The sequence below is a fragment of the Hirundo rustica genome, chromosome 20 (genome assembly GCF_015227805.2).
Source record: "Hirundo rustica isolate bHirRus1 chromosome 20, bHirRus1.pri.v3, whole genome shotgun sequence".
Taxonomy (NCBI): domain Eukaryota; kingdom Metazoa; phylum Chordata; class Aves; order Passeriformes; family Hirundinidae; genus Hirundo; species Hirundo rustica.
The window spans coordinates 4,895,069-4,920,458 of NC_053469.1; the positions used below are offsets into that span (position 1 = coordinate 4,895,069).

Below are 25,390 nucleotides of genomic sequence, written 5' to 3' on the forward strand. Positions count from 1 at the left end.
GCGCAGGCAGGCGGAGCCGCCGCAGGACAGTCCCCCCTTGGGCACCGTCCCCGGGAGAGGCCCTGCGCTCCGGCTGCCCGCGGGGTGCCCGGCACAACACGGGGAGAAGCTGCCCCCGGGCAGGGCTGGAGCCCGTGCCCACCCCATCTCCTTCATGGCCGCTCTGGGTGCTGCCACAGCTGTCCCCCCCACTCCTGAGCTCCTCAGCAACCTCCACGGAGCACCCACGGGTGTCATCCCCGCTGGAGGACTCCACGGATTCACCTGCCCCTGGGGAGTGGGGAAATGGGAGCAGAGGAGAGATGGTGCTCTGCAGCACCTGTCTTTCCTCCCTGGGCCAGCAAGAAGGGGGAAAGTTGGATTTATTTGAAGCTCCATCAGGAGCCAGGGTGGGCAGGAGGGGACAAGACAGAGGGATGTCCATGGGGCCAAACTCAGCTTTCCCCCTCCCACATGCCCAGGGCACCCCTGACCCACAGCAGGCCTGGCTTTGGAGGACAGGAAAGCTCCATCCCTAAGGACAGAGAGTTTTGGGGGAATCTCAGACAGGTGCAGCAAGTGCCAGCTCCAGGGACAGGATCAGACCATGGAAGGTGCACGGCCACCATCAGCTTCTACAGCCCTGGTGACTGTGGGCTCATCTCTCCTGGGGCCAGCGCGCCACATCCCGCAGCACCAACTCGGACTGAAACTGTTTTGGAAACAGCCTCCCTCTTCACCACGTGCAGAGAGAACACATCCTGCTCTTGCTGCTTGAGGGACTTGACACCGGGGCAGGATTGGACCTTCAGGGGCTGGACATTGTCCTTCTGGCATTGCTACATCCAGACAACCTCCGTGTTATGGTCCAAGGCCAGGCAGGGAGGTGGCCACAGCCCTGGGAATTCTCCCACACACCAAAGGAAGCCGCCTTCTTCAGGCACAGCTAATATTTAGCCACAAAACACCTTTGTAAATCAATAAGAGTGCACAGAAACCAAATGGATTTTTAAAAAAACAAACAAAAAGACTATTTCAATTTAATACAAGCATAATGCTGGGGTCCCCCACACCCTCCCCAGCCCAGGGAATCCCTCCCTGGTGGGACCCTCGCTGGCCACTGTCACCCAGTTCACCTTCCCACCCCCCGCATTTGGGACTGATAGCGGCCAAGGCCGCCCGAGCTGTGTTTGTTCTGGGATCTGGGACCTGATTGCAAGAGGTTGGTGGGACATCTTATCCCCCCCGGGATCCTGACTCTCCTGCTGAGTCAGGGCCAGGCCCTGGGCGAAAGGAACACAGCTGAGGGGCCAGGGAGTGTCTGGGAGGGACAGAAGAGGTACAAGCTCAGCGCTCCCTGAGCCACGTGTCCCACCGATGGGGTGGGGAGGGACAGGAGGAGAAATGACCCTGCGTCCCCTCCTGTCCCTGGGCTGTGTCAGTAAGGGTAGGGGGACACGGAGATGAGGAGGAGGAAGATGCTGGGTGCTCGCTGCCCGTCTGGGAGCAGCGCCTGCACCTTGAGCCGGTGGGTGCCGGGCTCCCGCAGCGGCCGCAGGGTGGAGATGATGCCCTGGCCCCGCTCCGTGCGGAGGGCGAAGGGGCTGCCGGGGTCCTGCTCCAGCAGCCTGAAGACGGGCGGGTGGCGCGGGGCGGTGGCCGGGGTGAGGCGCACCACGTCCCGGCGGGCAGCGATGCCGAGGGGCAGGGGGAGCGCCTGGTACTGCAGCGTGGGGCCGGCAGGGCCGCAGAACGGGGGGCAGCGACCCACGCACAGCCTGCACGAGAGATGGGGAACGTGGGGTGCGGTGAGTGCCGGGGGGCGGGCAGGACGCTCGGGGTCAGGGTGACATGAGGAGAGCGGGATGGGCGCTCCCAGCCCCGCAGCGCGGCTCACCCTGGGCTGGAGCCTCTCCGGTACCCTGCTGGGCACGGCACATCCGTGCACCGGGCACCTCCACGGGTGTTGAAGCACATCTGGCTCGAGCCACACCGGATTGTGCCCTCCGTGCACTCATCCACATCTGCAGGGAGAGAGGGGACAGGTCTGGGGGTGCTGGCTGAGATGGGGGCTCAATCCCCAGCTCCCTCACCCTCCCACATCTGCCTGGACTCTGAGGCACTGAGACATGAGCACCGTGGGGAGCTGAGGCTGGGAAAAACCCTCCCGATGAAGGAGAAGGACCTGCAGCCTCAAAAAGATGACACCCAGGGCACCATGGGGCGGGGCACGCCCCTGGCACCCTGCACTGACCGTGGCAGGTCTTCCCGTTGGGCAGCAGCCGGTAGCCAGTGGGGCAGAGGCAGCGGTAGCTGCCCGGGCTGTTCCTGCACTCGTGTTGGCACTGGTTCAGTGTCTGACACTCGTCAACATCTGTGGGACGAGAGGTGAAGGATCAGTCCCCTCTGCGCCACTGCCTTGGGCCAGCCTGGATCTCAGCTCCCCTTCCCAGCACAGCTAAGACCACAAGGCACAAAGTGATGGACGGGGCAGCAAGAAGAGCACGAGTGCTGAAGGGAGCTCAGCAGTCTCTGAACCCCCTTCAGCACCCATCCCCAGTGCACGCTCACCGGTGCAGGTGCCGTTCCTCCTGATGTAGCCCGTGGGGCAGGGGGGGCCCCGGGCTCCCACCCCTGCATCCTTCGCCACGCGGCGCAGGGCGAGCTGAGTGTACAAGGATCGTCCCCGCGGGCGGCTGCTCGGCGCCTGCCAGCGCACGGGAGCGTCCCGGGCCACGCCGCTCCTTGAGTCCCCTCCCTCCAGCCCTGCCGTGCCACACTGCCCGCCCGGCAGCAGGGTCCTGCCAGCGGGGCACAGGCACTCGTAGGAGCCCCGCAGGTTGCGGCACTCGAAGGCACACGGTGGGGGAAAACGCAGGCACTCGTTGACATCTGGGGGAGGAAAGGCGGAGAGCTGCAGCTGGATGGGGGAAACTGAGGCTGGGCCAGAGCAGGGGGGTGACCAGGGACCCCGGGAGCCCAGCTCGTACCCAAGCATGGCCAGCCAACGCCCAGCGTGCGGTAGCCGGGAGGGCAGGAGCAGCGGTAGGACCCGGCGGCGTTCTGGCAAACCTGGTTGTAGCGGCAAGCATGGGAGCCCTCGGAGCATTCATCGACATCTGGGCAGCAGAGAGAGGACAGGGTTGAGGGGACAGGGTTGAGGGGACAGGGAAGTGGCACCGGTTTCCCCTTGCCATCCTCGTGCCCCCTCGGGAAGGGTCCATACCCATGCAGTACAGCTGCCCGGGGTCTGGGGTGAATCCCAGTGGGCACTGGTCTCTATCAGCCCCTGTGAATTGAGCAGAGAGAATAAGAGGTGACGTGTCACTGCAGGGACATGGCCTTTACACCCTCACAGACACCCAGAACCGACAACAGATCCCCATCCCCATGCTGGGCTCTCCCCTGGTTACCTGCATCGAGCGAGGCACGGAGCTGGAAGTGGAGCTCCTCTTTGGCCGGGTCATAGGAGGCTGTGATGGCTCTGGCCCGGAGGTGTTGCACCCGGGGGGGCTGTGGCCCCACGGGGGGCTCGAACACGATGGTGTGATTGCAGTGGGCATGGATGAGGTGCCCATCCCGCAGGAAGCTCTGCACCGAGCCCCCAGAGAGCTGCCCCGCGCCTGTCCGCACGTAGCGCTCACTGAAATCCTGGGGAGAGGCAGAGAGGGGTCAGGCCGTGGATCCCCCGCGTTCCTGGCACGGGAGTCGCGGTCCCACAGGGATAACGGGCAGTGCCAGCACCTGCAGCAGCACCACGGCATCGCCAAAGCTCTCCGGCACGGAGCCGCTGATGACGCTGTCCAGCCGCAGAGCGCCGGCGCCATCCGCGCCCCGGGCGAGGTGGGTGACCCGCAGGAGCTCCCCTGCCAGGGGGGAACAGTGAGCAGCACCCCACAGCACCCCCACACACAGCTCCACTCCCAGATCGGGGATGGCACAGAGGGGCGATGGAGTCTGAGCCTCCCCAGGAGCTGACCGGGCTCTCCTGTCGCAGAACCTCACCTGTGGCAAACTGCAGCAGTGACTCGTGCTGGAAGGTGCCCTGGGTGAGCAGGAAGCCGCTCCGGGCCGCCCCGCTGGCCTGTGCCAAGGACCAGTAAACGGGGGCGATGATGGTCACCAGCACCCGCATCAGCGGCCCTGGGAACAGGGAAGAAAGGGTGTCCCCATGGAGCCAGCGCCCTCCTGGGGGAGGCACCCAGGCTGTCCCATCCCTCCCTGCCCACAGTGGAAGGTTTGGGGGGGAAAAAAGAAATAAAAACCTTTCCCCCAAGATTTACATCCGACAGAGGTCAAATCTCTCACAGGGGTGGGGGTAGGAATGTCCACCCACCTACGGCAGGCGGAATGCTCCCGATGCTGCTCCGGAGGGCGGCGGTGCTGGATTCAGGCTCCCCCAGCACGCTGGCATCGAGGGTGGAGACCCCGAGCTCGTGGCCATTGATGACCCCCACCAGGCTGCCCCGCACCTGGTGCAGCTCCCCTGGGGCAGACGGGATGGGGTCAGGCGGCTACACCGGGACTGCACTCCCGTGGGAGAGCAGAGTGCTTGCCTGACTCTCCTCTCACTAATTTGCGTGTCAAAAAAATCTTGTTTTCTGGAGGTGAAGGCAGGCAGAGCAAGGCAGGCAGGGTCCCTGCCCGGCTGCAGCACAGTCCCCAGAGACCTCATGGCTCCAGGCACAGTGCCCATGTTGATGGGATGTTGGGAGTGTGGCCCTGGGTCTCGTCACACCAACAGGCACTGACACCCCTAAACCCTGCTCTGTATCACCCTCAAGGTCCTGGCATCACCCCAAGCTTTTATTTGCTTCTCCAGCGTGCCTGGCAGCAAAATGCCACCAGCCACACAAGGGCGCACAGGGCACCTGGCACTTCCTCCAGCCTGGCTCTCTGCTCCCAAGGGGCAGCAGGAAAGGATGTGTCTGTGCATTTAGCAGAGGCCCTGGGAGATGGGAATTTAATCACGGGCAGCTAAGGCAGGAAGGCCAAGGAGAGGAGAGTGAGGGCTGGCACGCTGTGGCTGCTCGGGAGAGGAGAGGGGAAAGGAGAGAGGGGAGAGAGGATGAAGCATAGAGGGCTCAACAAGCGAGGCAATGTCACCCCAAACCACCAGGCTGGAGGTTTTACCCAGGGTGTAACAGCACTGCAGGCAGCCCGAGGCAGCCCAAGCCCCCCAGGGCCAGGGGCAGACACCCACCTTGGACATCCAGGGAGGTGTGGGCGACAGCAGAGCCCAGGGCATTGCGGGCGAGGCAGGAGTAGCTGCCGGCGTCACGGTGGGCGACAGAAGGCAGGAAGAGGGTGGCATTGGGCAGGACACGAGCGTGGGGACCCTCGGGCAGTGGCTCCCCGTCCCGCTGCCACTCCACGGAGGGCGTGGGCTCCCCTGCCACGACACAGTGCAGCAGCACCTGCTGCCCAGCACGGACCCTCACCTCTGCTGGTGTCACTGTCACCACAGGGGCACCTGGGCAGGGAAAGGGACGTGATGCAGCATTCCCCACAGACCAGGGGTAGTTGGAGGGGCTGAGAGGTGACGTGGTTTGCAGTCCCTTAAAAGAAGGGTGCAGAGGGGACCAGCACTCACTCTGCAGAACCAGGGTGACGACTTTTGCTGCAGTGCCCGCATCATTCTCCGCCACACACCGGTACTGCCCCACGTCGGTGCTCTAGCAGGACCAACAGCATCAGCACAGCGTTTTGCTTGGCCAGGAAAGCACCCTGAAATGTGCCAGCACCCCCCAGGCCCTGCTCACCCCCACAGCACGGATGGCCAGGGAGCCATTCTGGAGCTGCTGTAGACGCCCACGGGCTGCCAGCGGCACCCCGTCCTTGCTCCAGCTGATGAGGGGCTCAGGGTGACCCTGGGCACGGCAGTCGAGGAGGGCATCATCTCCGGGGTGCTCCACCTGGTAGATGCTGGGGTCCCCCTGTATGACGGGTGCCTCTGGGAAAGGGAAAGGGGTGGCAGAGGAGGGGGGCTGGCCGGGCACCCCAGTTTCCCTGCCAGCACCTACCTCTGACAGTGACAAAGACAGCGGCCCTGATGGCACCGGCGCTGTTCTCGGCGTGGCAGACGTAGGTCCCGCTGTCCGCGGGTGCGGCCGCCTCCCGCCGCAGGATGCTCCTCCCGCCGTGCCCCGACGCACCATCTGCGGGGGGCAAACCCCCGGAAAGGGTACTTGGCGATCGGCTGGTTGCAACCCCGCACAGCCAGACGTGCTGGCGCCGCGGGGACCCTGAAAGGTGGGACGAGGGTGGCACCAGGGTCTCATTGTCCCCCGAGTTCTGCATCCCGTGCCCAGGTACCGGTGACGAGGTGCCCGTCGGCCATCCAGGAGACGCGGGGCTGGGGACTGCCCGCTGCGGCACACACCAGCTCCAGCCTCTCGCCCCGGCTCAGGGTGATGTCTGCGGGCAGGTGGGTGAAGGTGGGCAGGGTGTGGATGGAGAGGGAGAGCCTGCGAACGGCCCTCCCGGCAGAGTTCACCGCCGTGCAGGAGTAGCTCCCAGCGTCCCCTCCCTGTGTGGGGATGAGAGGGAAGCATTTTGAGTCTGGGCTCCAGCTGCAGCCCTGCCTCGCTGAGCTACGGCTCTGCTGGTTCTTGTGCGCCTAAAAAGTCACAGTTTGGACAGAGCCACTTTACCCAGCCCCCATCAGCCACCTCACACCGCCCCAACCCTCCAGGCTGTGGCGCAGGAACTGCGCGGGGCTCTCCCTCTGCCAGACAGATCCGCAAGCAGCCAAACGCTCTCCAGCACCCGAAGACTGTTGTTCCTCAGCACTGCAACCCCACAGCGGCTCTAGGGGCCAGCGCTCACCTGGACATGGCTGAGCAGCAGCTCCCCGGAGGGCAGGACCCTCCCGCCTCGCACCAGGGCTCCCTCCCGGCTCCAGGACACGCGAGGCTCGGGGACACCGCGGGCGGCGCAGGGCAGCAGCACCTCCAGCCCCTCCAGGACCACCAGCTCCAGGGGGCCGGCAGCGATGACCGGGGGCACTGGATGGGGCAGAAGGGCAGGGACTCACTCACAGCTTGGCAGCCGCGTTTCGCTCTGAGCAGAGCGGTGAGCGCTGGGGCTCCGCTCGCTGCTGTACCTTGCACAATGAGCCTGGTCCTCCCCGCGGCGGTGCCCGAGGGGTTGCGAGCCATGCACAGGTAGGTGCCTGAGTCCTCTGGGGCTGCTCGGAGGAGGCGGAGCTGCCCGTTGGGGAGCACCTTCAGCCCAGAGCCTGGCAGAAATGAAGGAAGAGACGGGGCGGCACAGCTGAGCCAAGGCACAGACGGGCGATGTACAGGGACTGCTTCCCCCGCAGGAGTACCTCTTCCCGAGGAGTCTCCATGGAACAGCTCCAGCGGCTGCCACACCCGCCGAGGACAGGAGCCGTGCACAGTGACACCCCACACCCTGCCGGGACGCCTACAAACCCCCTGCACCTAAATCTCCCCCTAGGTAAAGGCTGGCAGGTAACGTGGGCACATTCCTGCTCACCTCCAGTGATGCCAACACCATCCTTTTGCCAGGTGACCTCCGGCCGGGGGACGCCTGTGGCCTCACAGGACAGCACCGCGCTGGTGTTGACCATCACCATCACCATGCCAGGCAGGGGCTTCAAGGCGGGGGGCTCTGTGAAGGGCAGGGAAGTGCTACCCTGGGAAGAGGGCACGGCACCCACAGCAGCAGGACCCTGGGGCCGTGTGTACCATGCACTGTGAGCCAGAGGTGTTTCCGGGCCGTGCCCGCGGCGCTCCGAGCTGTGCAGGTGTAGCGGCCGCTGTGCGCAGGCAGCGCCTGCCTGATCTCCAGCGCTCCTGGAAAACAGCAGGCGCAGGGGAGGCGGCGGGAGGGCTGGCAGGGACCCCCTGCCCCCGCCGGGGCCGTGCTGGCCCGCGCTGTACCTCTGGGCAGGACGCGGTAGCCCCCTCCTCTGCTGCCCAGCTGAGCCCCCTCCTTGCTCCACGACACCGTGGGTGGGGGCAACCCTGAGGTGTAGCAGGTGAGGACTGCGGGGGACAGCCGGGTGACAACCACATCTGTAAGGTCGTCAGCGATGGTGGGGGGCACTGGAGAAAGGAGGGAGGGAGGGAGGGAGGTAAGCAGGGCTCTTTGGCACATGTTGAGGGTTCTGCCCCTGTTCATGTGGGCACGAGTATTTCGCTTCCCCTCTTGTCCACCCCCAAGCGCAGTTCTTGAGTGGGGACCCAACCCTATTGTGGGGCTGGAGCACACCCACATCACAGCCGAGGTGGTGACAGATGCTGGGAAAGCCACTCTCAGCAAGACCCCCAGCCCCGGGAGCTCACCGAGGACGGACACCAGGAAGACCTTTCGTGCCTCTCCGGCAGCGTTGGTGGCGATGCACTCAAACCGCCCCTCGTCCCGGGGAGCAGGGCTGGAGATGAGCAGGGACCCTAAGGACTGCACACTGCAGGCAGAGCACACATCAGGATCACCCCTGTCCCACAGGGAGCGGCTGGAAGGGAGAACCCCACCCTACAGGGGTGTGTGAGGTACCTGTAGGCGCCGGGCGGGAGGTGCAGGTTCAGGGGACGGCCATCCTTCTCCCACCTGATGTGGGGCTCGGGGGATCCCCAGGCATCACAGCCCAGCGTGGCCGGCTGCTGAGCCAGCAGGGTGAGGTTGGAGGGCCCAGGAGTGATGGCAGGAGGGACTGTGGGAGGGCAGGGCGGTGATGAGCAGAGGCCAGTTGTGCATCACCGCACCGATGAGAGCAGCCCAGCAGCGGTGGGTTGCAGGAGGGTGAGATCAGGAGGGATCCATCCAGCTCTCCTGCTTACCCAGGACACGGAGGTCCAGGCCTCGCCAGTCAGAGCCAGCGGGGCTGGATGCCATGCAAAGATAATGGCCCAAATCCTGGGCCTGGACGGGGTCAATTTGCAGGGAGCCTCCAGGCAGGAGCCGCAGCCTGGGGAGGGAGAGCAGCTGAAACCCCATGGGGGCTCTGCAGGGCCAGGCTGCATCACACAGGGAGCAGGGGTGGGAAGGTGACAAGTGCCACTGCAGCCACATGCAGCACATGCCCTCAGAGCTGGTGTGAGGACAGAGCACAGCTCCTCACAGGGTGACTGGCACACCTAAATCCCCTGCGGCTGTGGAGGGTGGCATGGCCTGAGTGCCAGCTCTTGGTGCCACCAACCCGCAGGGCCTCGTACCTGTCGCTCCCAGGCAGGGGCAGGAGCTGCCCGTCCTTCCGCCACGTCACCCGGGGCACGGGCCACCCCTCCGCCAGGCACGGCAGCACGGCCGAGGCGTTCAGCAGCACCTTCACCTCCTCGGGGCCCGCCCGGATCTCTGGGGCCACTGCGGCAGCACCCGGAGACAGCGCCGAGAGTGGAATAAGGCTCAGGGATGGAGGACGCCAGCCCAGAGCAGCACTGGGGGCTGGGTGTTGTCCATCCCATCACCCCACCATAAGACACCCTATAATATCCCACATCCTGGATTTAACCGGGAAGGAGGGCGGCACTCGGGGCCAGGGCAGGGCAGCACTCACCGTGAACCTGCACCCGGACGCGCGGGGCGGTGTCCCCGGTGTCCCCGCAGCTGTACTCGCCGCCGTCCTCCGCAGCCACCGCCCGGAGCTGCAGGAAACGCCCTTGGGCCAGGACCTGTCTGCGGGCATCCTCCTAAAACCCCCGGGACCTTCATCAGCAGCCACCCAGCATCGCCCCCAGCACCAGCCCGACGCTGCTGGTGACGGTGACGCCCGGTCCCCGACCACGTCCATCCCTGCTCCCGTCACAGGTACCTGCAGCAGGGAACCCTCCCGGCGCCACTCGATGTTGAGGTGGGGCTCAGCACCCTCTGGGCACTCCAGGAGGAGCTGCCCCCCTGCCGCAGCCGTGATGACGGGGATCTCCCCGGTGCTGGCGATGCCGGGGGGTGCTGTGGGACACGGGCCAGGGGGGTCAGGGTGTCCCTGATGGGTTGGACACCCCCATCCCTGTCCCCATAATTTGTGCATAGGCCCCCACTCTGCAGGACCATCACTGTGCTCCAGACCCCTCTTTTGGAGCCCACACGAGTCCCAAAGAAGGATTCAGGGTTGCTCTGGCTCTCTGGTCCCCCAAAGCCTAGATCATCCTGCAGCCCCCTCCTCGCTGCACTGCTGGGATCACACTACCTTGGATGCTGACGTGGAAGCTCCTGCTGTCCTCCCCTGCAGGGCTAGTGGCCAGGCAGAAGTACAGGCCAGCATCAGCCACCTGCACAACCAGCAGAGGGAAAAATTGAGGCACAGAAAGAAAACCCAGGTAGGGACAAAAAAGTGGAGCTCCTACCTCAGTGCTCTCAATGTGGAGGGTGCTCTCATTCCCCAACAGGAACGAGGGCCCTGCCAGCAGCTGCCCATCCTTCTCCCAGGTGACAGTGGGCGTGGGGACACCCGTCACCACACAGGTCAGCTCCAGAGGGGTGCCCACAGCGATGGAGATCTCAGTGGGATGGGACGCAGCCTCAACACGGGGTGGCTCTGCAAGGCACACAGCAAGGCAGGAGGGCTCATCGCCTCGTTGCTCCCAAAAAACGGCCTAAGCTGCCCTTCCCAAACCCCAGAGGGATGACACGCACCCATCACCACGAGGTGGAAGGCTTTGCTGACCTCTCCCACTTCGTTCACCACCAGGCACGAGTAAATGCCTGCATCAGCCGGCGCCACGGCCACCAGGCTCAGCTGAGGGCCACCAGGCACCTGGTCACTCTGCTGCCCCAGGGGCTCTCCGTTCTTCAGCCAGGTCACTGACGGTGCTGGGGACCCGGTGGCTTCACAGGTGAAAGTGACATCGGAGCCCTCAGCCACCATCTGCTCCTCGCTGCTCTCGGGGCTCTCCAGGACAGGGGGCACTGGGGAGGAAAGTCATGGCCCCAGACACTGGGGGTGGGTTTGGCAGCTCCCTGATGTCCTGCGAGCAGCCTGACGTGGCTCAGCCCTGCTGTGGGATGCTCTGGGGCTGCTCTCAGGTTCTGCTTTGCTCCATCCTGTCCAAGCCCACCCCAGCAGGCCGGGGAATGGCTCAGTACCCCGCTTGGGAACGGGCTGCAATGCACAAGGTGTGCTGTGCCAACAAAGCCAGCGCCCAGTGCCCCCTGCTCTGCCCTCCCCAGCCCCCTGCCCTGTACCCTGTATCTGCAGGACGAAGCTGCGATCGGCCACTCCTGCCCGGCTGGAGACAACGCAGCTGTAGAGCCCGGCATCGGAGAGCTGTGCCTGGGAGATCCTAACCCACGGGAGGGGACGAGGGGATGGGGAGGAGACGTCAGCTCCGGGTGACCCCCCCGGTGACACTCAGCCACTTCAGCGTGCAGCAGTGCCCTCATGCAAACCCGGGCACCGGCCCCAAAACCTGTGGCTGACCATGGCTCCAGGGTCACTTCTCACCGGAGGACGTGCCCAGCCGAGAGCAGGGTGACACGAGGGGACAGGCGGAGCGGCAGCCCGTCCTTCAGCCAGCTCACGTGCAGCGGAGGGGACCCCCGTGCCCGGCACTCCAGTGTCACCGCGGCGGACAGGACTCCACGGACCAGCTCCGAGCCACCGGCGCCTCTCTCGATGGCGGGGGGCACTGGGCGAGGGGACAGCGGGGCTGCTGGCGCTGTCGGGGCTGGGGGTGGCCCCGGCGCTGCCCCGCGGGTCCCGGCCCTGCTCACCCAGCACGTTCAGCGTGTGCAGCCGCGTGTCCTCGCCCAGGCTGTTCCGGGCCAGGCACGTGTAAGCTCCGGAGTCGGCAGCTCGCAGCCCCTCCAGGAGCAGGGCGCTGCCATCCGGGGACATCCTGCGCGGAGAGGATGGGACAGTGACCCGTGTGCTCATCCGCGACGTGCCGTGGGGCAGAAGGGCTCTGTGCTCAGTTTACAGCCAAGGGTGAGGATTCTGGGGCGCTTGGCATGGTCAGGGCGTCAAGTGGGACCCTACCAGGGGGACAGCGACCATCCCGGACTCCAAGGTTTAACCAGGATGATATTCCCTCAGCTGGGATGAGTGCACCCCAGACCAAGCAGCAGGAAGAAGCAGCACACCTCAGCCCGTCTTTTGCCCAGCAATCTTGCACGTGGGGACACTGAGTCCCCCCCAGACTCACCGGGCGTGTGAGGGGTGCTGCAGCCCCAGGGGCCGCCCGTCCTTCAGCCAGGAGATGTGGGGCGTGGGCTGCCCCTCTGCCCGGCACTCCAGCCTCACCCCGCTGCCCTCCAGCACGCTGTGCTCACTGGGGTCCCCTGCGCTGCTGATCCGGGGGGCCACTGCACCGAGGAGAGAGGGAGGCTGAGGAAGAGGAGGGGGAGGAAGGCTCACCTCTGAGGCAGAGCCGGCAGGGACCAGGCTGCCTCTGGGAAGCCCTACCTCGCACCAGCACCGTGAAGTCCCGGCGTGTCTCAGCCCCAGGGCCCCGTGCCAGGCAGGTGTATTGGCCCTGGTGGGAGGGCTGCAGGGGGCTGAGCTGCAGCTGGGCCCCCCCGGACACCAGACCCTGCTCTGGGCTCATCTCTGCAAGGAGACAGGGTGAAGAGAGTGCTCCTCCACTGAGCCCTCCCCAGGCTCATGGTCGTGCTTCCCCCTTTCCCCCCGGTACCCCGCTTTGGGGACACTGTTAAAGCAACGCAGGGTTTGTGCAGAGTTCACTGCTGGAGCTTTACAGGAAAAAAGGGGGCAAACCCCTGTCCCAGCAAGCACCCCAAGGGCTGGTACCCCGAGAGCTCACCCCGGCACATCCCTCCATCACAGCTTGTGCCCACATCCCATTGCTTTGAGCCTCAGGAATGAACCCGAGGCCTCTCAAAAGCATGCAGGGGAAAGGCCAGCCCCTTCCTGGTCTGTCTCCTCCCTGTGCAGCCCGGAGGGTCTCTTGCAGCAGGGTTAGAAGTCGGGAAATTGAGGCAGGACTGCTCAGAGGGGAACAGCAGTGAGGCTGGGGGTGGCAGCCTGGCACAGCGCTCCCCTGCACACACACCCAGCGGGCGCCCGTCCTTCAGCCAGGTGACAGCGGGCACGGCCACACCAGGGACTTGGCAGGTCAGGACCAGGGGTGTCCCCATGTCAGCTTCAAGCGTCTCCTGCTGTGGCTCCTGGGTGCCTGGGGGTTCTGAGGAGGACGAGCAGGGACAGGGCATGTGAGACAGACAGGGGCTCCCTGTCAGCTCCTCAGTGCGTGCTCGGGGCACAGAGCTCCTGGCTGAGCCCTCACCACTCACCGTGGATGGTGAGGATGAAGCTCTTCTCATCCTGGCTGGCCACGTTCTGCACCGTGCATGTGTATGTGCCTGAGCTGGAAAGCTGCAGGTGAGGGAGCTGCAGCACCTGAGAGCCTGGAAGAAGCAGAGAGCAGGGAATTGGGACAGCCTGGAGCAGAACCAGGTCAGGGCCACTATGAGGGAAAGTTGACCGATCCCCCAGCACCCGGCCAAGCTCCATGCAACAGGAGTCTGGCCATGGAATTCTCATCTTGGAGGCTCAGAGCCTTGCTGAGCCCCACAGGAAAGGGCACTGAGCTCCCAGGAAGCAGCAGCACGGAGTTCTGCAGGATGCAACTCTTGCTGATCCCTCAGCAGTGTGCCATTAGTGTGTCGTACAACCCAAAGGCTGAGCCTGACACCCACGTGTGGCATCCAAAAAGGCAGATTCGGGGACCTGGAGCTCGCTGTCAAGAGCTGGGACACAGGCAATCGTCCTGGCTCATCCCAACGTACCTCTGGTGACGGTCACCTCCTCACCGAGCCGCAGGACGTGGCCGTCCTTGTACCAGGTGATCTCTGCAGCCGGGTGGGATCGGATGTCACACACCAGTGAGACGCTGCCATTGACGATGCCATCGACGTTTTCGGGCTCTGTACCCACGCTCCAGGGAGCTTCTGCTCCAGTGCACCCCAAAGGCCAAAGTGCCAAAGGGGAGCCATCAGTGCAATGCCACCCCAGGAGGAAACACGCACTGAGCTTCTCGCCTGCTCGGAGCGTGTGCTCCTCACACAGGGAGAGAGAGCAGGCATGCAGCTCCAGAGCCACGCCAGGCGGTGCAGGAAGAGGAAGGGAGTAAATCAGTGACCCAGGGAAGGGGAGATGCCTTACCCTGCACAGCCAGGGCAAAGTGCTTCTCGGCTGACCCGGCCGGGTTCTCAGCCACGCACGTGTAACTCCCGGTGTCACCCGCCTCCACCATTGCCACCTGCAGAGGGGGAGCAGAGCACCACTGAGGGCTGCCCCGAGCTGGGGAGCTGCTGGGACTCCCATGGGGACCTTGGTGAGACCAGGGCAGCCTTGTTTGGGAGGAAAGAACACCCCATGCCCTCCATCCGCTGTCTCCCGTGTCTCTCCCCACCTGCTCAGGGGGACACCAACCTGCAGGACTGTGCCACCCTCCAGCAGCTGGTGCCGTGGGCCAGCCTCTACGGGCAGATCATTCCAGAGCCACGACACCGCGGGCTCCGGGTGCCCGGTGGCCGCGCACTCAAAGCGCGCAGTGCCGTTGATGGTGGCCGTCACCTCCTGCACCGGGTCCTCGGTGCCACCGCGGATGGCCGGGGCAGCTGGAAGCAGGTGGTTACGGGGCTGCAGTGTGCCTCGGTCCAGTGTCCCCGGTCCCTGTACTCACTCAGCACCTCCAGCTCGTAGTGCAGGCGGTCCCGTCCCGCAGCGTTGGCCGCCTCGCAGGTGTACCTGCCCCCGTCCTCCTCCTGCACCGCCTGCAGCTGCAGCACCCGGCCCCCTGTGACACGGGCGGGGCACAGGGAAGGGTCTGTGGGCATCCCCTGCACAGCCCCGGTGACTCCGAGGTCCCACGGGTGCTGGGTGTGTGGGGCAGGAGGAAGGGGACAGGATCCAGCCTCCTCTGTGCTATGGATGCTCTCAACCCACAAGGCCGCTGCGGGACCACCCCCAAACCCCACAGAGGGGGTTCACACCCACTGCCCATTACCTTGCAGCACCTGCACCCCCAGGCCAGGGGAGAGGGGCTCCCCGTCCTTGTACCAGGTGAGCTGGGGGGGTGGGATGGCGCTGGTGTCGCAGTAGAGGGCGGTGGGCTGGCCAAGGACAGCCTGGCGGTGCTCTGTCACCTCCCCATCCTGGTCCTCCTCCCGATAGAAGATCCCAAGGGCTTCTTTGGGGCTTGTTTGCTGCTGGAAGATGGGGGGCACTGCGGGGACAGGCTGTGGTCAGCTGTGGGGATCGGGGACATTGACCCCCAGGTGCATCCACAGCATTGCCCTCACTGGAGCTGAGGAGATGCTGCTTTCCAGCAGATTTAATCTTCTTTCCTGTGCTCACCTTTCTCTGCTCTCAAAAGTGGCCCCTGAGGACCCCTGCTCTTGCTGAGACACCCCCTGTTCTGGGTGCCAGCTCCACGCCTGGGGCTCACCTTGGACATGCACGATGAAGTCCCTGTCATCCTCACCCACGGCGTTGGTGGCCACGCAGGTGTAGTGCCCCGAATCCAAGACACCAGCTGGCTGGATCTGGAGCACCTGTCCCTCGCTGAGGATCTGGAGGTGTCCAGAGCTTGCCAGAAGCTGAAGGGAGGAAAGACAAGGGCAGGAGGAAGATTACACACCCAGGAGCAGGGCAGAGCTCAGCCAGATGTATAAAAGGAGTCTTCCCACTCCACCCAGTTGGGACATCCTCAAACCCAGCAGCTCCTCCCTGGTCACAGCTGGGACCTCACCTGCTTGTCCTTGTACCATCGGATGGTCGGCTCGGGCACAGCCCAGGTCTCACACTCCAGCACCACTGTGCTGTTCACGCTGGCTTTCACCTCCTTCACAGCAAACTCCCCCAAAGGATCCTCTCTGGCAATCCAAGGAGGAACTGGTGGGGAAAGACAAAGGGAAGCAGGACTGGCCCAGTCACAGTGGTGGGGTCACTGCAAGAATCAGGAAGGACAAGAGGAGCTCCCTCACCCAGGACCTTCACAGCGTAGTTCTTCACGGCCTCCCCGTCCTCGTTGGCCACGATGCAGCTGTAGGTGCCCGTGTCCTCCTCCTGGGCGTTCAGGATCTGCAGCCCGTGGCCACCTGGGCAAAGAGGGTCTCCTGAGAGGGTCACTGCTCACAGCCACAGCTCTCTGTCCCCATGCAGCACCTGAAAGCATCTCAAGGGACCTGCTGAGCACCTGCAAGCCTGGCCAGAGGGGGCCTAAAGCTCTTCTAGAGTGCTGTCCCAGCACTGAAGAGGCTCTAGTTAGTATCAGAGGATGCAGCACTTAGAAGAGCATCCAGCTGATGGCCTGAGCCCTCAGGTCCTGCAGGATGATGACTTCTCACCATCCCACTGTGCTGGACCCCAGCCAGACCAAGAAAAAGCCCCACTCCCACTCCCCAAGGCATACACAGCAAGGGGCCACCACAGTCATGCAGAGCCAGTGGACAGCAGCACGGTACCAGGGAGCAGGAGGACATTTCTAGATGCTTTGAGAGGAACTTCGTCCTTGAGCCAGGTGATGTTGGGAGATGGGTACGGCAGAGCCTCACAGACCAGGGAGATGGGGTTGTTGATGATCACTGTCACTTCTTCTGCAGCAGCAGCGTCTTGAGCGAAGGTGGGACTGGCTGCAGAGACGTGGTTGTGTGTGAGATCAGCACTAGCACGCACCTGGGCTTCATCCCCCCCGCCAGAGAGAATGATCCAAGTTCCAGGAGTGGTGCCAACTTCAGACTCTACCCCGTCCTGCTGCCCTCCAAAAACACAGGGATCCAGAAGACACATCCCCCTTCCCACAAGCCACCATCACAGATGGATCTTGCACTAAACAGGTGCTTTCTGCTCCTCCAAGAGGTCTCACAAGGGCTCAGGACAGGTCCAAGCCACGCTTTGGCTGCAGGACTAAGGGATCCTCCCCACCTACCTGGGGCAGGCCATTAAAACCCACAAAATCTGCTCACACCTGAGGCCCTGCCTCCCTCCAAAGGCATCTCGTACCCAAAACATCCAGCAGGTAGTGCTTGGTCTGATTTCCCACAGAGCTGGAGGCCACGCAGGAGTAGCGCCCAGCGTGGGCCAGGGACGCTTGGGGGATGTGGAACAAGGAGCCGTCAGGGGAGATGGAGAAGGTGCCAGGGAGAGCGTGGTTGTCTTTCAGCCAGGTGATCTCGGGTTGTGGGTTGCCTGTGAGGGATGGAAAGTGGGTTTTGGCCTTTGTGTGAAGTTTTTTCCATCTGTGAGCACGGCCTGGCTGGGGTCACTGTCAGAGCTTTTCTGGAGAGCAGGGGCATCGTCCCAAATCAGAATTATCATGATCTGGATCAGGAATTTAGAAGCTGCTGGATGAGCCAGCAAGAAGAAAGAGAACTGTCCTGAGTGGGAGGTGATTAATTATTCCCATCACTAAAGGAGAGATGAGATTAGAGGAATTTTAGCTCCATTTGGGAAAGATTGGAGTTTCCATTGTGGAACAAGCTCCCCATGTGGGCGTCCCCTCCCAGCGCTTCCCGGACAGCACCGCTGCAGAGCCAGGAACCATCTCATAAGAGCTCTGCGGCCGATTTCAGCTGCTTTCATGTCTCTGACTGGAGCCATCCGTTTGCTCCACACCCCACAGTGAGACTCAGGTCAGCCCCTGAGCCCCATCTCCCACTGCTCAGGCCACCTCCCCTCCCCACCTGATGCTCACCTGAAGCCAGGCAGGCCCAGGTGACAGGGTGACCCTCGGGCACTCTGAAGGTGTGCTCTTCATCCGCGTTCTCAATGTGGGGAGGAACTAGGAACACAAGCCCCCAGGGGCTTCAGCAGCTGGCCAGCTCGGCCTCTGAGCTCACATCCTAAGGACTCCAGCACACCCAGCATGTCCAGTCTTAACTCATGTCTGTTCCTGCAAGGGTGGAGCTCTGAAACCCCACCAGGGATCCTGCAGCAGGCAGAAGAGCCCTCCTCACCTAGGACCTCCACGTAGAAATGCCTCCTGGCCTCGCCAGCTACGTTGCTAGCCAGGCAGGAATAGTGACCACCATCCTGGGCTCGTGCACGGGTGAGCCTAAGCAGCCCTGGAAGCACAGAGCAGAGAGGTCTCAGGGCCCTGATCCAGGCACCAGCACAGCCCAACTGTGCTCCTGTGGCTCCACCAGGACTTTGAACTCATCAGTGTTGGGGTAAGACGTGTTCCCGAAGCGCTCGTCTCTCCCAGCACCCAGACCTGACCTGAAAGCACGTGTGTGTGCTGGCTGGGGGTGACAGGAGAGCCACCCCAGAACCAGGTGACACTGGGCTGGGGAATGCCGGTGGCCTCGCAGCTCAGCGTCAGGGATCCTTGCAGGGAAACGCTGACGTTGGTTGTCAATCCCGATCCTCGAATGAACTCGGGAGGAACTGAGGACGCAGAAAAAAGATGGACATCCATTTGCAAAGCAGCCAGGGTGTCAAAGGAGCAAAGCAAAGAGGGGAGAACTGGGTGAACGTGGTTTTTTCCCCACCTTCTTTCTTTGCACAGCTTTAGGACACGAGCCCAGAAGGACCATTAGCATTACCTGGAGATGGTGACTTCAAAGGTGTTGTGGGACAGGTGACCCACAGCACACATGTGACACTCACCTGAACCCAGGCTTACAGGTGTCATGCTGGGATGGCCACACAGCCTGAGCCACCTCAGACTTTTTATAACTCAAGTGACCTTGATCCATGAGGTTTCCCCAAGTCCTCGGGTAGTGGAGGACATTCTGAGATGATGATGGCTCTGGAAAGAAGCTCCTGCCTGATGGACGCAGTTCTACAGCTATTCCTGAAGCATAACCCTGATGACCCTGAGACCTGCTACACGCGTTGGATCGTCCAACATCTACCCCACATCAGGTTACCCCATACCACCGCCCTCCTCATCCTGCCTGCATCCAACCCACCCCAGCCACCAGCCCCATGCCACGTCCTTACCATGCACCACAACATCAAACTCCCTCTGCTGCTGCCCCTCTGTGTTGGCGACCAGGCAAGTGTAGTGTCCTGTGTGGGTCACCTCTGCCCTGGGGATGTGCAGCCGCCTCCCTTGCTCCGTGAGCAGGAGCCCGTCCCCACCAGCCACGGGCTGCCCGTCCTTCACCCACGTCACCGGTGTCCCCACGGCCTCGCACTCCAGAACCGTCTCGCCACCCTCGATGACGGAAACCTTCCTCGGGGCGTTGCTGCTGCCCCGGGCCCTCGGCAGTGCTGCGGGCAGAGGGACACGGGGTGGAGGGGATGTGCAGCAGCTCCCTCAGCCGTGCGCAAGCGGAGGGGCAAAGCTGACCCAGGTAAGCGGCATCCCTTCCGAAATGTCCAAAGAGCCAGATGATGGCTTTTGGTTCCGGCTGGGCCCTGCACTGAGGTGTCACAACACCTCCACCCACCCCCACAGGCGTCTGGTGCCCCATGCTCACCGTGCACCTCCAGGTGATGCTCCTTGCTGCTGCTGCCGGCAGCATTCCTGCACTCGCAGATGTAGGTGCCCTGGTCCAGCAGCTGTACCTTCTCCATGAACACCATGTTCCCTCCCGGGGACACCACCTTTGGGCTCCCTGGCTGCGTGGAGAGGGGCTCACCTGCCCAGGGAAGGGGACAGCAGCTTCCCCTCAGGCTTCCAGCAGGACAGACTCCCACCCCCAAGCTGGATACTGCTCAACAAAACGCTCTCCTTGCTCCGAGGACACCAACAGCTGGGTCAACCCGTGCGGGGAGAGATGAGGCTGAGGAACAGGGCCCTACCGTCCTTCCACCAGCTCAGGGTGGGCAGGGGGATGCCATGGCACTCGCAGGCCAGCTGGACAGATTGTCCCTCTGTCACGGACACAGCCTCGGGCTCTGGCGAGGAGAAGGATGGAGGCACTGCAGGGATGAGAGGAACAGCTCGTTGATGGCCCTGGATGAGAGGAGAAGGGCAGCTCCTCACTGGAGCTCCATCCTGCTGGATACACACCCCCTGCAGCCCTGCTGGGTGCCACAAAAAAGCCTGTGACATTCCCCCGCCCCGGCTTCACGTGGAAACAATAATCTTGTCTCCCCAGCCAAGTGAGGGACGCTTTTAACCGCACGTGGCCAGCAGCAGAGGATGACCAAGCATCCCACAAGCAGGCCAAGGTCAGGTTGGCCAGACACAGCCTTGTTAGGCTGCCCTGCTCGCTGAGAAGGTTACCCAAATCTTTCCATTATCGGATGATGTTCTCAGCTGTTCATAGATACAGCTGGCTGGAAAATGGTAACTCCTTCCCATGAGGGATATCAGTTTGGAGAAGAAAAGCCCCAACACCCAGAAACCCTTGAAAAACAAAAACAGCAGAACCCAAACAATCCACCCGAGCCAGGACGGCAGACGTGCAAACATTTCCCTGGGAAGAGATTGCAGGAACAAGCCCAGAGCAGGAGAACTGGATCTCCTCCACTCCCTGGCCACCTGCCTGCAGGACTTCCACCAACTGGCCCAGAGCATCCCTGGGAAAAGCCAGAGCCTGGCTCAGCCCACGGTGCTGTGGACACGCTGAGTGGTCTGGGAAGCAGCAGGGATGCTTGGATCAAGTGAGAAAAAATCGTCCAGTGCCTTTCTCAGCACCAGCCCAGGAGTCACCACTGAGTCCCGAGGGGACAGAAATGTCACCAGGCACACAGGGTGCGAACGGGACAGGGTGGGGAGGTGACCCCAAAATGGGCACCTGACAACACCCATCCATGGGGCCATGGCTTTCTGGGACATTTGGGATGAACTCAGGGGATTGCATGATTGGAATTGCAAAAGAAGCAGAGGACTGGGGTTTGCTGGAGCCATCTTCCAGGGATGCATCCTGAGGGCTGGGACAATCCCACCGATCCCACGCTCGCACGAGATATTCCGGAGGGGAAGACCCCATCTCTCAGGAGGCCACAGCTGCACCCACCAGTGACCTGCAGGCTGTACCAGAGCTCAGCCACCCCGGCCACGCTGGAGGCCACGCAGCGGTAGCTGCCGGCATCGGAGACTCGGACACGTGGGATCTCCAGGAGCTTCCCATCCCGGGACAGGGTCAGTCCAGCTCCGGCCGAGAGCTGCTCGTGCCCCTTGTACCAGGTGATATCTGGAGAGAGGCACAGAGCTGAGCTGTGAGGAGCGATGCTCTGCCCCCCTCACCCAGGGAAAACGCCAGGGATTCGGGAGCTGAGGGTCAGGATTGACTCACCGGGAGCAGGCAGCCCCGAGGCCAGGCATTCCAGGGATGCTGAGCTGTTCTCCGGGATGGCCAGATCCACCTCGCTGGGCTCGATGTTTGGAGGCACTGCAACCATTGTCATCGGCTGTGTGTGACCCAGCAGCCACCACCATGCGGGGCCCTGGGGCACGGCCAGGCTCTCCGATGGCTCTGGGTACACACCCAGCCCTGGCAGAGCAGCAGCCGGGAGCCACAACACCCCGTGGTGCCGCCGCTGCTCCCCAAAGCCCCCAGCAGGTTTGGTCCCTGCCCCAAGGAGACATTCATTCCTCCCAGGCACGAATCTCCGTTCCTTGCCAGGTTTCTCAGCTGGCACCCTCAGAGTCACACCCTGCTGGAGGAGGGGAAATGGGGCTGGGGAAGGAACCTCCAGCAGGAAACACCAGTCAAGGGTTTACTGTGGTGCCAGCAGCCGTCACCTCTCAGCTTCATTGACAAAGATCCCGAGGGATCAAGCACCTTGCACCTGCCAAGAAACTGAGCCAAGAACTCCCATCCCTTTGAGCAGCCACGATCTTGCTGACGCACGGGATGGATAGCCCATCTCACCCAGGACGCTGCACTCACCGTGCACTGAAAGCTGCACCTCTGCCTGGGCCAGCCCTGCCCAGTTGCTGCCTTGGCAGACGTAGAGCCCTTCGTGACCAAGCCCCACTCGGGTGAGCAGCAGAGTCCCACCGTCCTGGGACACCAACACGCCATCCTGCCCGTCCAGAGGGTGCCCATCCTTCAGCCACCTGCCAGGAAGGGAACAGGCAGCCAGTCCTTGGTCTGTGCTGCCACCACCCACTCCCTGCCTCTGCACACCCACAGGGTGAACGGTGGGGTGCTGGCAGCAAGGACTGTCCCCTTGTCACCCGGAATGGGGCTGGCAGTGCCAGCAGAGGGCTGCTGAGCAGAGGACACCAGGGACAAGGAGAAGGAATGGATGCCTCCCACCCTGAGGGATATCCCAAGCCAGAGGCGCCTCTTCCCATCCTGGGAACACAGGGAGCACCCAGCACCACTCACTGGATCCGGGGTGGGGGGATGCCCATGGCGTGACAGCGAATCCTCAGGGAGGTGTTGGCCACAGCCCTCAGGTGGCTTTCCCCATCACCAATCCACAGCTGGGGGGGAGCTGGGGGGAGAGGGGACCTCAGGCTGGGACCACCCTTAAACCCTGGCACAGGGAGGCGAGAGCAGCCAAGGGTTTGGAGGTGCAGGACCCCAGTGGCACAGGAGGCCCAGGGAGGGCTGTTTGAACCTTGGACGTGCAGGCTGTAGCTGAGTGAGGCGTTGCCCGCGGCGTTGGCAGCCGTGCAGGTGTAGAGGCCGGTGTCCGTCACCTGGAGCTCGGCCAGGTGGAGGGATCCTGAAGGGAGGACGCTGTACCTTGGGGGAAGGAGGAACAGGAAAGCTGGATGGGAGAAAGAACCGTGTCATCCATCACCCAACCCTGAGCGGGAGCTGGGAGCTCTCCATAACCTTGGGACAGCCAAGAGAAGGTCACCATGGCCACCTCCCATTCAGAGAGGGTGGCACAGCTGCCCATGGGGACAAATCCCCTCTGCTCAGCCCCTGCACGAGCTCAGCACGAGGCAGTGCATGAGCCCAGGGGGGTGAAGGAGGACAAGGGTCCCCCCAGAGCACAGCCCCTGCAGCTGGAGCTGGCCACGCTCTCATTCCCAGCCTCATCTGTGCTCCACAGACATAACATCATCTCAGCCCACGGCTGCAGATTCCTCCTCGTGTGCTCCCATAAATCACCCAGCACGGACAGACCAGCTGAGACGTGGGGAGCAGCACAGGTCAGCCAGGAGCAGCCATGGCAAACCAGACACCAACAAGGCAATACATCCCCAAGAAAAGCAGAACTAAGACACCTTCCTGCTTCCCCAGGCCACAGCGATCCTCAGGTCCATGGAAACAAGGGCTTAACCCCAAAACTGGAGCCCATAACTTTAGGGGGTCCCTTCCAACATGGTGCTACCATATGGAGAAAACATCGGAAGACCAAGACACCAGATAACCTGGAGAACAGTTGGACGCGTGTTTATCCTCACCCACCAAATCACATTAAATTCCTGTCTAAGGGTTGCTAGCAGCTTCAACAAATTGATTTGCCCCTCCAGAAGACGCTCACTGGAACAAAGCTGGGCTAAAACCCCACATCCCAGTGCAGACAAAGCCACCGCTGAGCTAAAAATGGTGTTTGTGCCAAACCTCGTCCCAAGGAGCATCAAGCCCAGGTCCAACGTTTCCCCCAGGGATCCACCATCCCCAGGCACATCCTTGGCCTTGTGACGGCACAGGGCAGGAATGCGCATGAAGGCAGACAGACAGCAGGGTGAGGAGTGGCTCTGGAGCTGCCTTTCCTTCCCAGCCCCAGCCCTGTGTCCTGGGTAGACACATGAATGCCTGGAAGGAGCTGCCTGGTCTCGGCAGATGTTTGGAAGATGCCAAAAATGCCCGGTGCTCTCCAAGGAGGGCAGAGCTAACGCAGCCTCATCTCCTGCATTGAGCACTGGCCACGGCATGCCAGGGATGCCCTTCACCTCTCCCTGCCAAGCGGCTGAGTCCCTTCATGGACATGACCCCAAAATCCCAGGAGATCGCGGTCCCCAGCCCCAGAACCCTCCTTACCTCGCAGTGGCCTGAGGCAGGGGCTGGGGCTCCCGGCTCCACAGCACCAGGGGAGGGGGATTTCCTTGCACCTCGCAGGGCAGGGTGCTGTCCTGGCCCAGCACAGCCAGGACGGTGACGGGCTCCGACGCCTGTGATCCGTTCACGCTGATCCTGGGCTTTGCTGCATGGAGAGGGAGCGCAGCTGGAGCAGGGACACTCCAGGTTCCCTACAGCCCTCATCACTTCTCTTCCCATCCTGTAAACCCATCTGGCACCAGGATTGGTGCTCCAAGGAAGCCAGGAGGGTTCCAAGGTCATTCTTTCCCTGCCAGTCCCCTCTGGAGCTGTCCTGAGCACTCACTGCTGATGGACAGCTGCATCTCCCGGCTGGAGAATCCTGCTGCGTTGGTGGCTGTGCAGAAGTAGGTGCCAGCATCCTCAGGGGATGATGAAGGGATCAGGAGGGTCCCATCAGGGTCAAGTTGGTAGTGTGGGCTCAGTGAAATGGGCTCTGTGCCCTGCAGAGGGAAGGGAAGGGAGGAAGGCAGAGATTCTCCTACAAGCTGAACCTCCCAAGGGCAAGGAGAGCTCTGGACACACCAGAGCAAGCCATGCCCTGGTCCCAGCCTCCCAGGACGCTTGGTGCCACCTCCCCAGGCAGCCACAGCCACCCTGGAGAGCTGCACCCCCTTCAAACACATCATCCTGGGGCGGCAGGGGCAGAGCAGCCCCCTGTCCCTGTCACCTACCTTTGCCCAGGTGACAGCAGGGGCGGGCACGCCGGTGGCATTGCACCGCAGGGTGACAGCTGCTCCCTCGGTGGCGGTGACGAGAACAGGGCCAGGCTCAATGCTGGGAGGAACTGGGGAGGAAGAGAAGCCGCTCATCCTGCACGGCCAGGGCCGCATTCACCACCGAGAGCACCTGCCCCGTGCCACTGCCGAGCGGGGACAGCTCCCTGCCCCTCACCGTGGACCACCAGCGACACGTCCTGCCTGTGCGAGCCGAGGGCATTGGTCACCTCACAGGTGAAGGTCCCCGCGTCCCCCCGTGACGCCTGGTCCACGTGGAGGCTCCCATCAGCACGGATGGAATAGCGGTCACCCAGGGCTACCTGGACAGGGGCAGGGAGCAGAAAGCAGGACAGATGGCAGCGCCAAACACCGACAAATCCCCGCATTTTGAGGGCCACATCCAGAAATGAATCCTCGAGCAACATCCTGATGTGGAGATGAACCCACGCTGCCTTCCCAGCACAAATGCTCTACTGGATTCTTTCACCAGCAGCTTTCGCCCCAAAGGCTGGGCGACCCATCCTGCAGTGAAGCCCCACCAGAGGGTCGGTGTCCACCCGCCCACCATCCCAGCAGGCATGGAATTCTCACCCTCTGCCCATCCTTCAGCCAGTGGCGGGCTGGGAACGGGCTCCCAGCCAGGATCACGCAGGGCAGGGACACGGGCTGGCCTGGCAGCACACGGACCACGGGGGATGCAAGAGCTATTTCTGGGGCTGCTTGAAAGAGGGGAAAGGGAACCAGTATGAATCAGTGATAAACAGGCCAGGAACGCTCAGGAGAATGGATCTAGATCACCTTTCTTCCAAGGTCTGGATCCTGGCTCAGCATAAGCCAGCTCCGATTCCACTCCCCCAGGA

At 62.9% G+C, this 25,390-nt stretch overlaps 1 protein-coding gene across 1 annotated transcript in view; it reads right to left on the reverse strand.

Annotated features, from left to right (window-relative positions):
- Window positions 1-1,094: 1,094 nt before the first annotated feature.
- The window catches only part of HMCN2 (hemicentin 2), a 32,609-nt gene continuing 8,313 nt past the window's right edge, over window positions 1,095-25,390 (reverse strand). The window contains exons 18-80 of the mRNA XM_058423098.1: window positions 25,122-25,246; window positions 24,706-24,850; window positions 24,486-24,598; window positions 24,098-24,254; window positions 23,755-23,917; window positions 22,376-22,503; window positions 22,141-22,249; window positions 21,697-21,866; window positions 21,100-21,195; window positions 20,821-20,997; window positions 19,658-19,777; window positions 19,333-19,494; window positions 18,851-19,123; window positions 18,120-18,292; window positions 18,022-18,028; window positions 17,863-17,970; window positions 17,601-17,687; window positions 16,910-17,095; window positions 16,372-16,539; window positions 15,892-16,005; window positions 15,657-15,799; window positions 15,354-15,504; window positions 14,913-15,131; window positions 14,589-14,702; window positions 14,336-14,523; window positions 14,066-14,162; window positions 13,690-13,851; window positions 13,195-13,308; window positions 12,954-13,085; window positions 12,347-12,490; window positions 12,087-12,246; window positions 11,656-11,780; window positions 11,387-11,570; window positions 11,128-11,225; window positions 10,579-10,851; window positions 10,290-10,480; window positions 10,133-10,214; window positions 9,758-9,894; window positions 9,503-9,635; window positions 9,162-9,309; window positions 8,787-8,914; window positions 8,503-8,659; window positions 8,292-8,413; window positions 7,887-8,051; window positions 7,692-7,799; window positions 7,480-7,614; window positions 7,085-7,219; window positions 6,804-6,986; window positions 6,295-6,504; window positions 6,003-6,137; window positions 5,742-5,932; window positions 5,573-5,654; window positions 5,183-5,452; window positions 4,316-4,465; window positions 3,985-4,122; window positions 3,724-3,845; window positions 3,393-3,630; window positions 3,206-3,268; window positions 2,970-3,098; window positions 2,551-2,871; window positions 2,234-2,353; window positions 1,877-2,003; window positions 1,095-1,757 (exon numbers count right to left, since the gene is read on the reverse strand). Of these exons, the coding sequence (XP_058279081.1) occupies window positions 1,418-1,757; window positions 1,877-2,003; window positions 2,234-2,353; window positions 2,551-2,871; window positions 2,970-3,098; window positions 3,206-3,268; window positions 3,393-3,630; window positions 3,724-3,845; window positions 3,985-4,122; window positions 4,316-4,465; window positions 5,183-5,452; window positions 5,573-5,654; window positions 5,742-5,932; window positions 6,003-6,137; window positions 6,295-6,504; window positions 6,804-6,986; window positions 7,085-7,219; window positions 7,480-7,614; window positions 7,692-7,799; window positions 7,887-8,051; window positions 8,292-8,413; window positions 8,503-8,659; window positions 8,787-8,914; window positions 9,162-9,309; window positions 9,503-9,635; window positions 9,758-9,894; window positions 10,133-10,214; window positions 10,290-10,480; window positions 10,579-10,851; window positions 11,128-11,225; window positions 11,387-11,570; window positions 11,656-11,780; window positions 12,087-12,246; window positions 12,347-12,490; window positions 12,954-13,085; window positions 13,195-13,308; window positions 13,690-13,851; window positions 14,066-14,162; window positions 14,336-14,523; window positions 14,589-14,702; window positions 14,913-15,131; window positions 15,354-15,504; window positions 15,657-15,799; window positions 15,892-16,005; window positions 16,372-16,539; window positions 16,910-17,095; window positions 17,601-17,687; window positions 17,863-17,970; window positions 18,022-18,028; window positions 18,120-18,292; window positions 18,851-19,123; window positions 19,333-19,494; window positions 19,658-19,777; window positions 20,821-20,997; window positions 21,100-21,195; window positions 21,697-21,866; window positions 22,141-22,249; window positions 22,376-22,503; window positions 23,755-23,917; window positions 24,098-24,254; window positions 24,486-24,598; window positions 24,706-24,850; window positions 25,122-25,246 (9,545 nt within the window). The 3' untranslated portion in view covers window positions 1,095-1,417. The remainder of the gene's footprint in view (window positions 1,758-1,876; window positions 2,004-2,233; window positions 2,354-2,550; window positions 2,872-2,969; window positions 3,099-3,205; window positions 3,269-3,392; window positions 3,631-3,723; window positions 3,846-3,984; window positions 4,123-4,315; window positions 4,466-5,182; window positions 5,453-5,572; window positions 5,655-5,741; window positions 5,933-6,002; window positions 6,138-6,294; window positions 6,505-6,803; window positions 6,987-7,084; window positions 7,220-7,479; window positions 7,615-7,691; window positions 7,800-7,886; window positions 8,052-8,291; window positions 8,414-8,502; window positions 8,660-8,786; window positions 8,915-9,161; window positions 9,310-9,502; window positions 9,636-9,757; window positions 9,895-10,132; window positions 10,215-10,289; window positions 10,481-10,578; window positions 10,852-11,127; window positions 11,226-11,386; window positions 11,571-11,655; window positions 11,781-12,086; window positions 12,247-12,346; window positions 12,491-12,953; window positions 13,086-13,194; window positions 13,309-13,689; window positions 13,852-14,065; window positions 14,163-14,335; window positions 14,524-14,588; window positions 14,703-14,912; window positions 15,132-15,353; window positions 15,505-15,656; window positions 15,800-15,891; window positions 16,006-16,371; window positions 16,540-16,909; window positions 17,096-17,600; window positions 17,688-17,862; window positions 17,971-18,021; window positions 18,029-18,119; window positions 18,293-18,850; window positions 19,124-19,332; window positions 19,495-19,657; window positions 19,778-20,820; window positions 20,998-21,099; window positions 21,196-21,696; window positions 21,867-22,140; window positions 22,250-22,375; window positions 22,504-23,754; window positions 23,918-24,097; window positions 24,255-24,485; window positions 24,599-24,705; window positions 24,851-25,121; window positions 25,247-25,390) is intronic.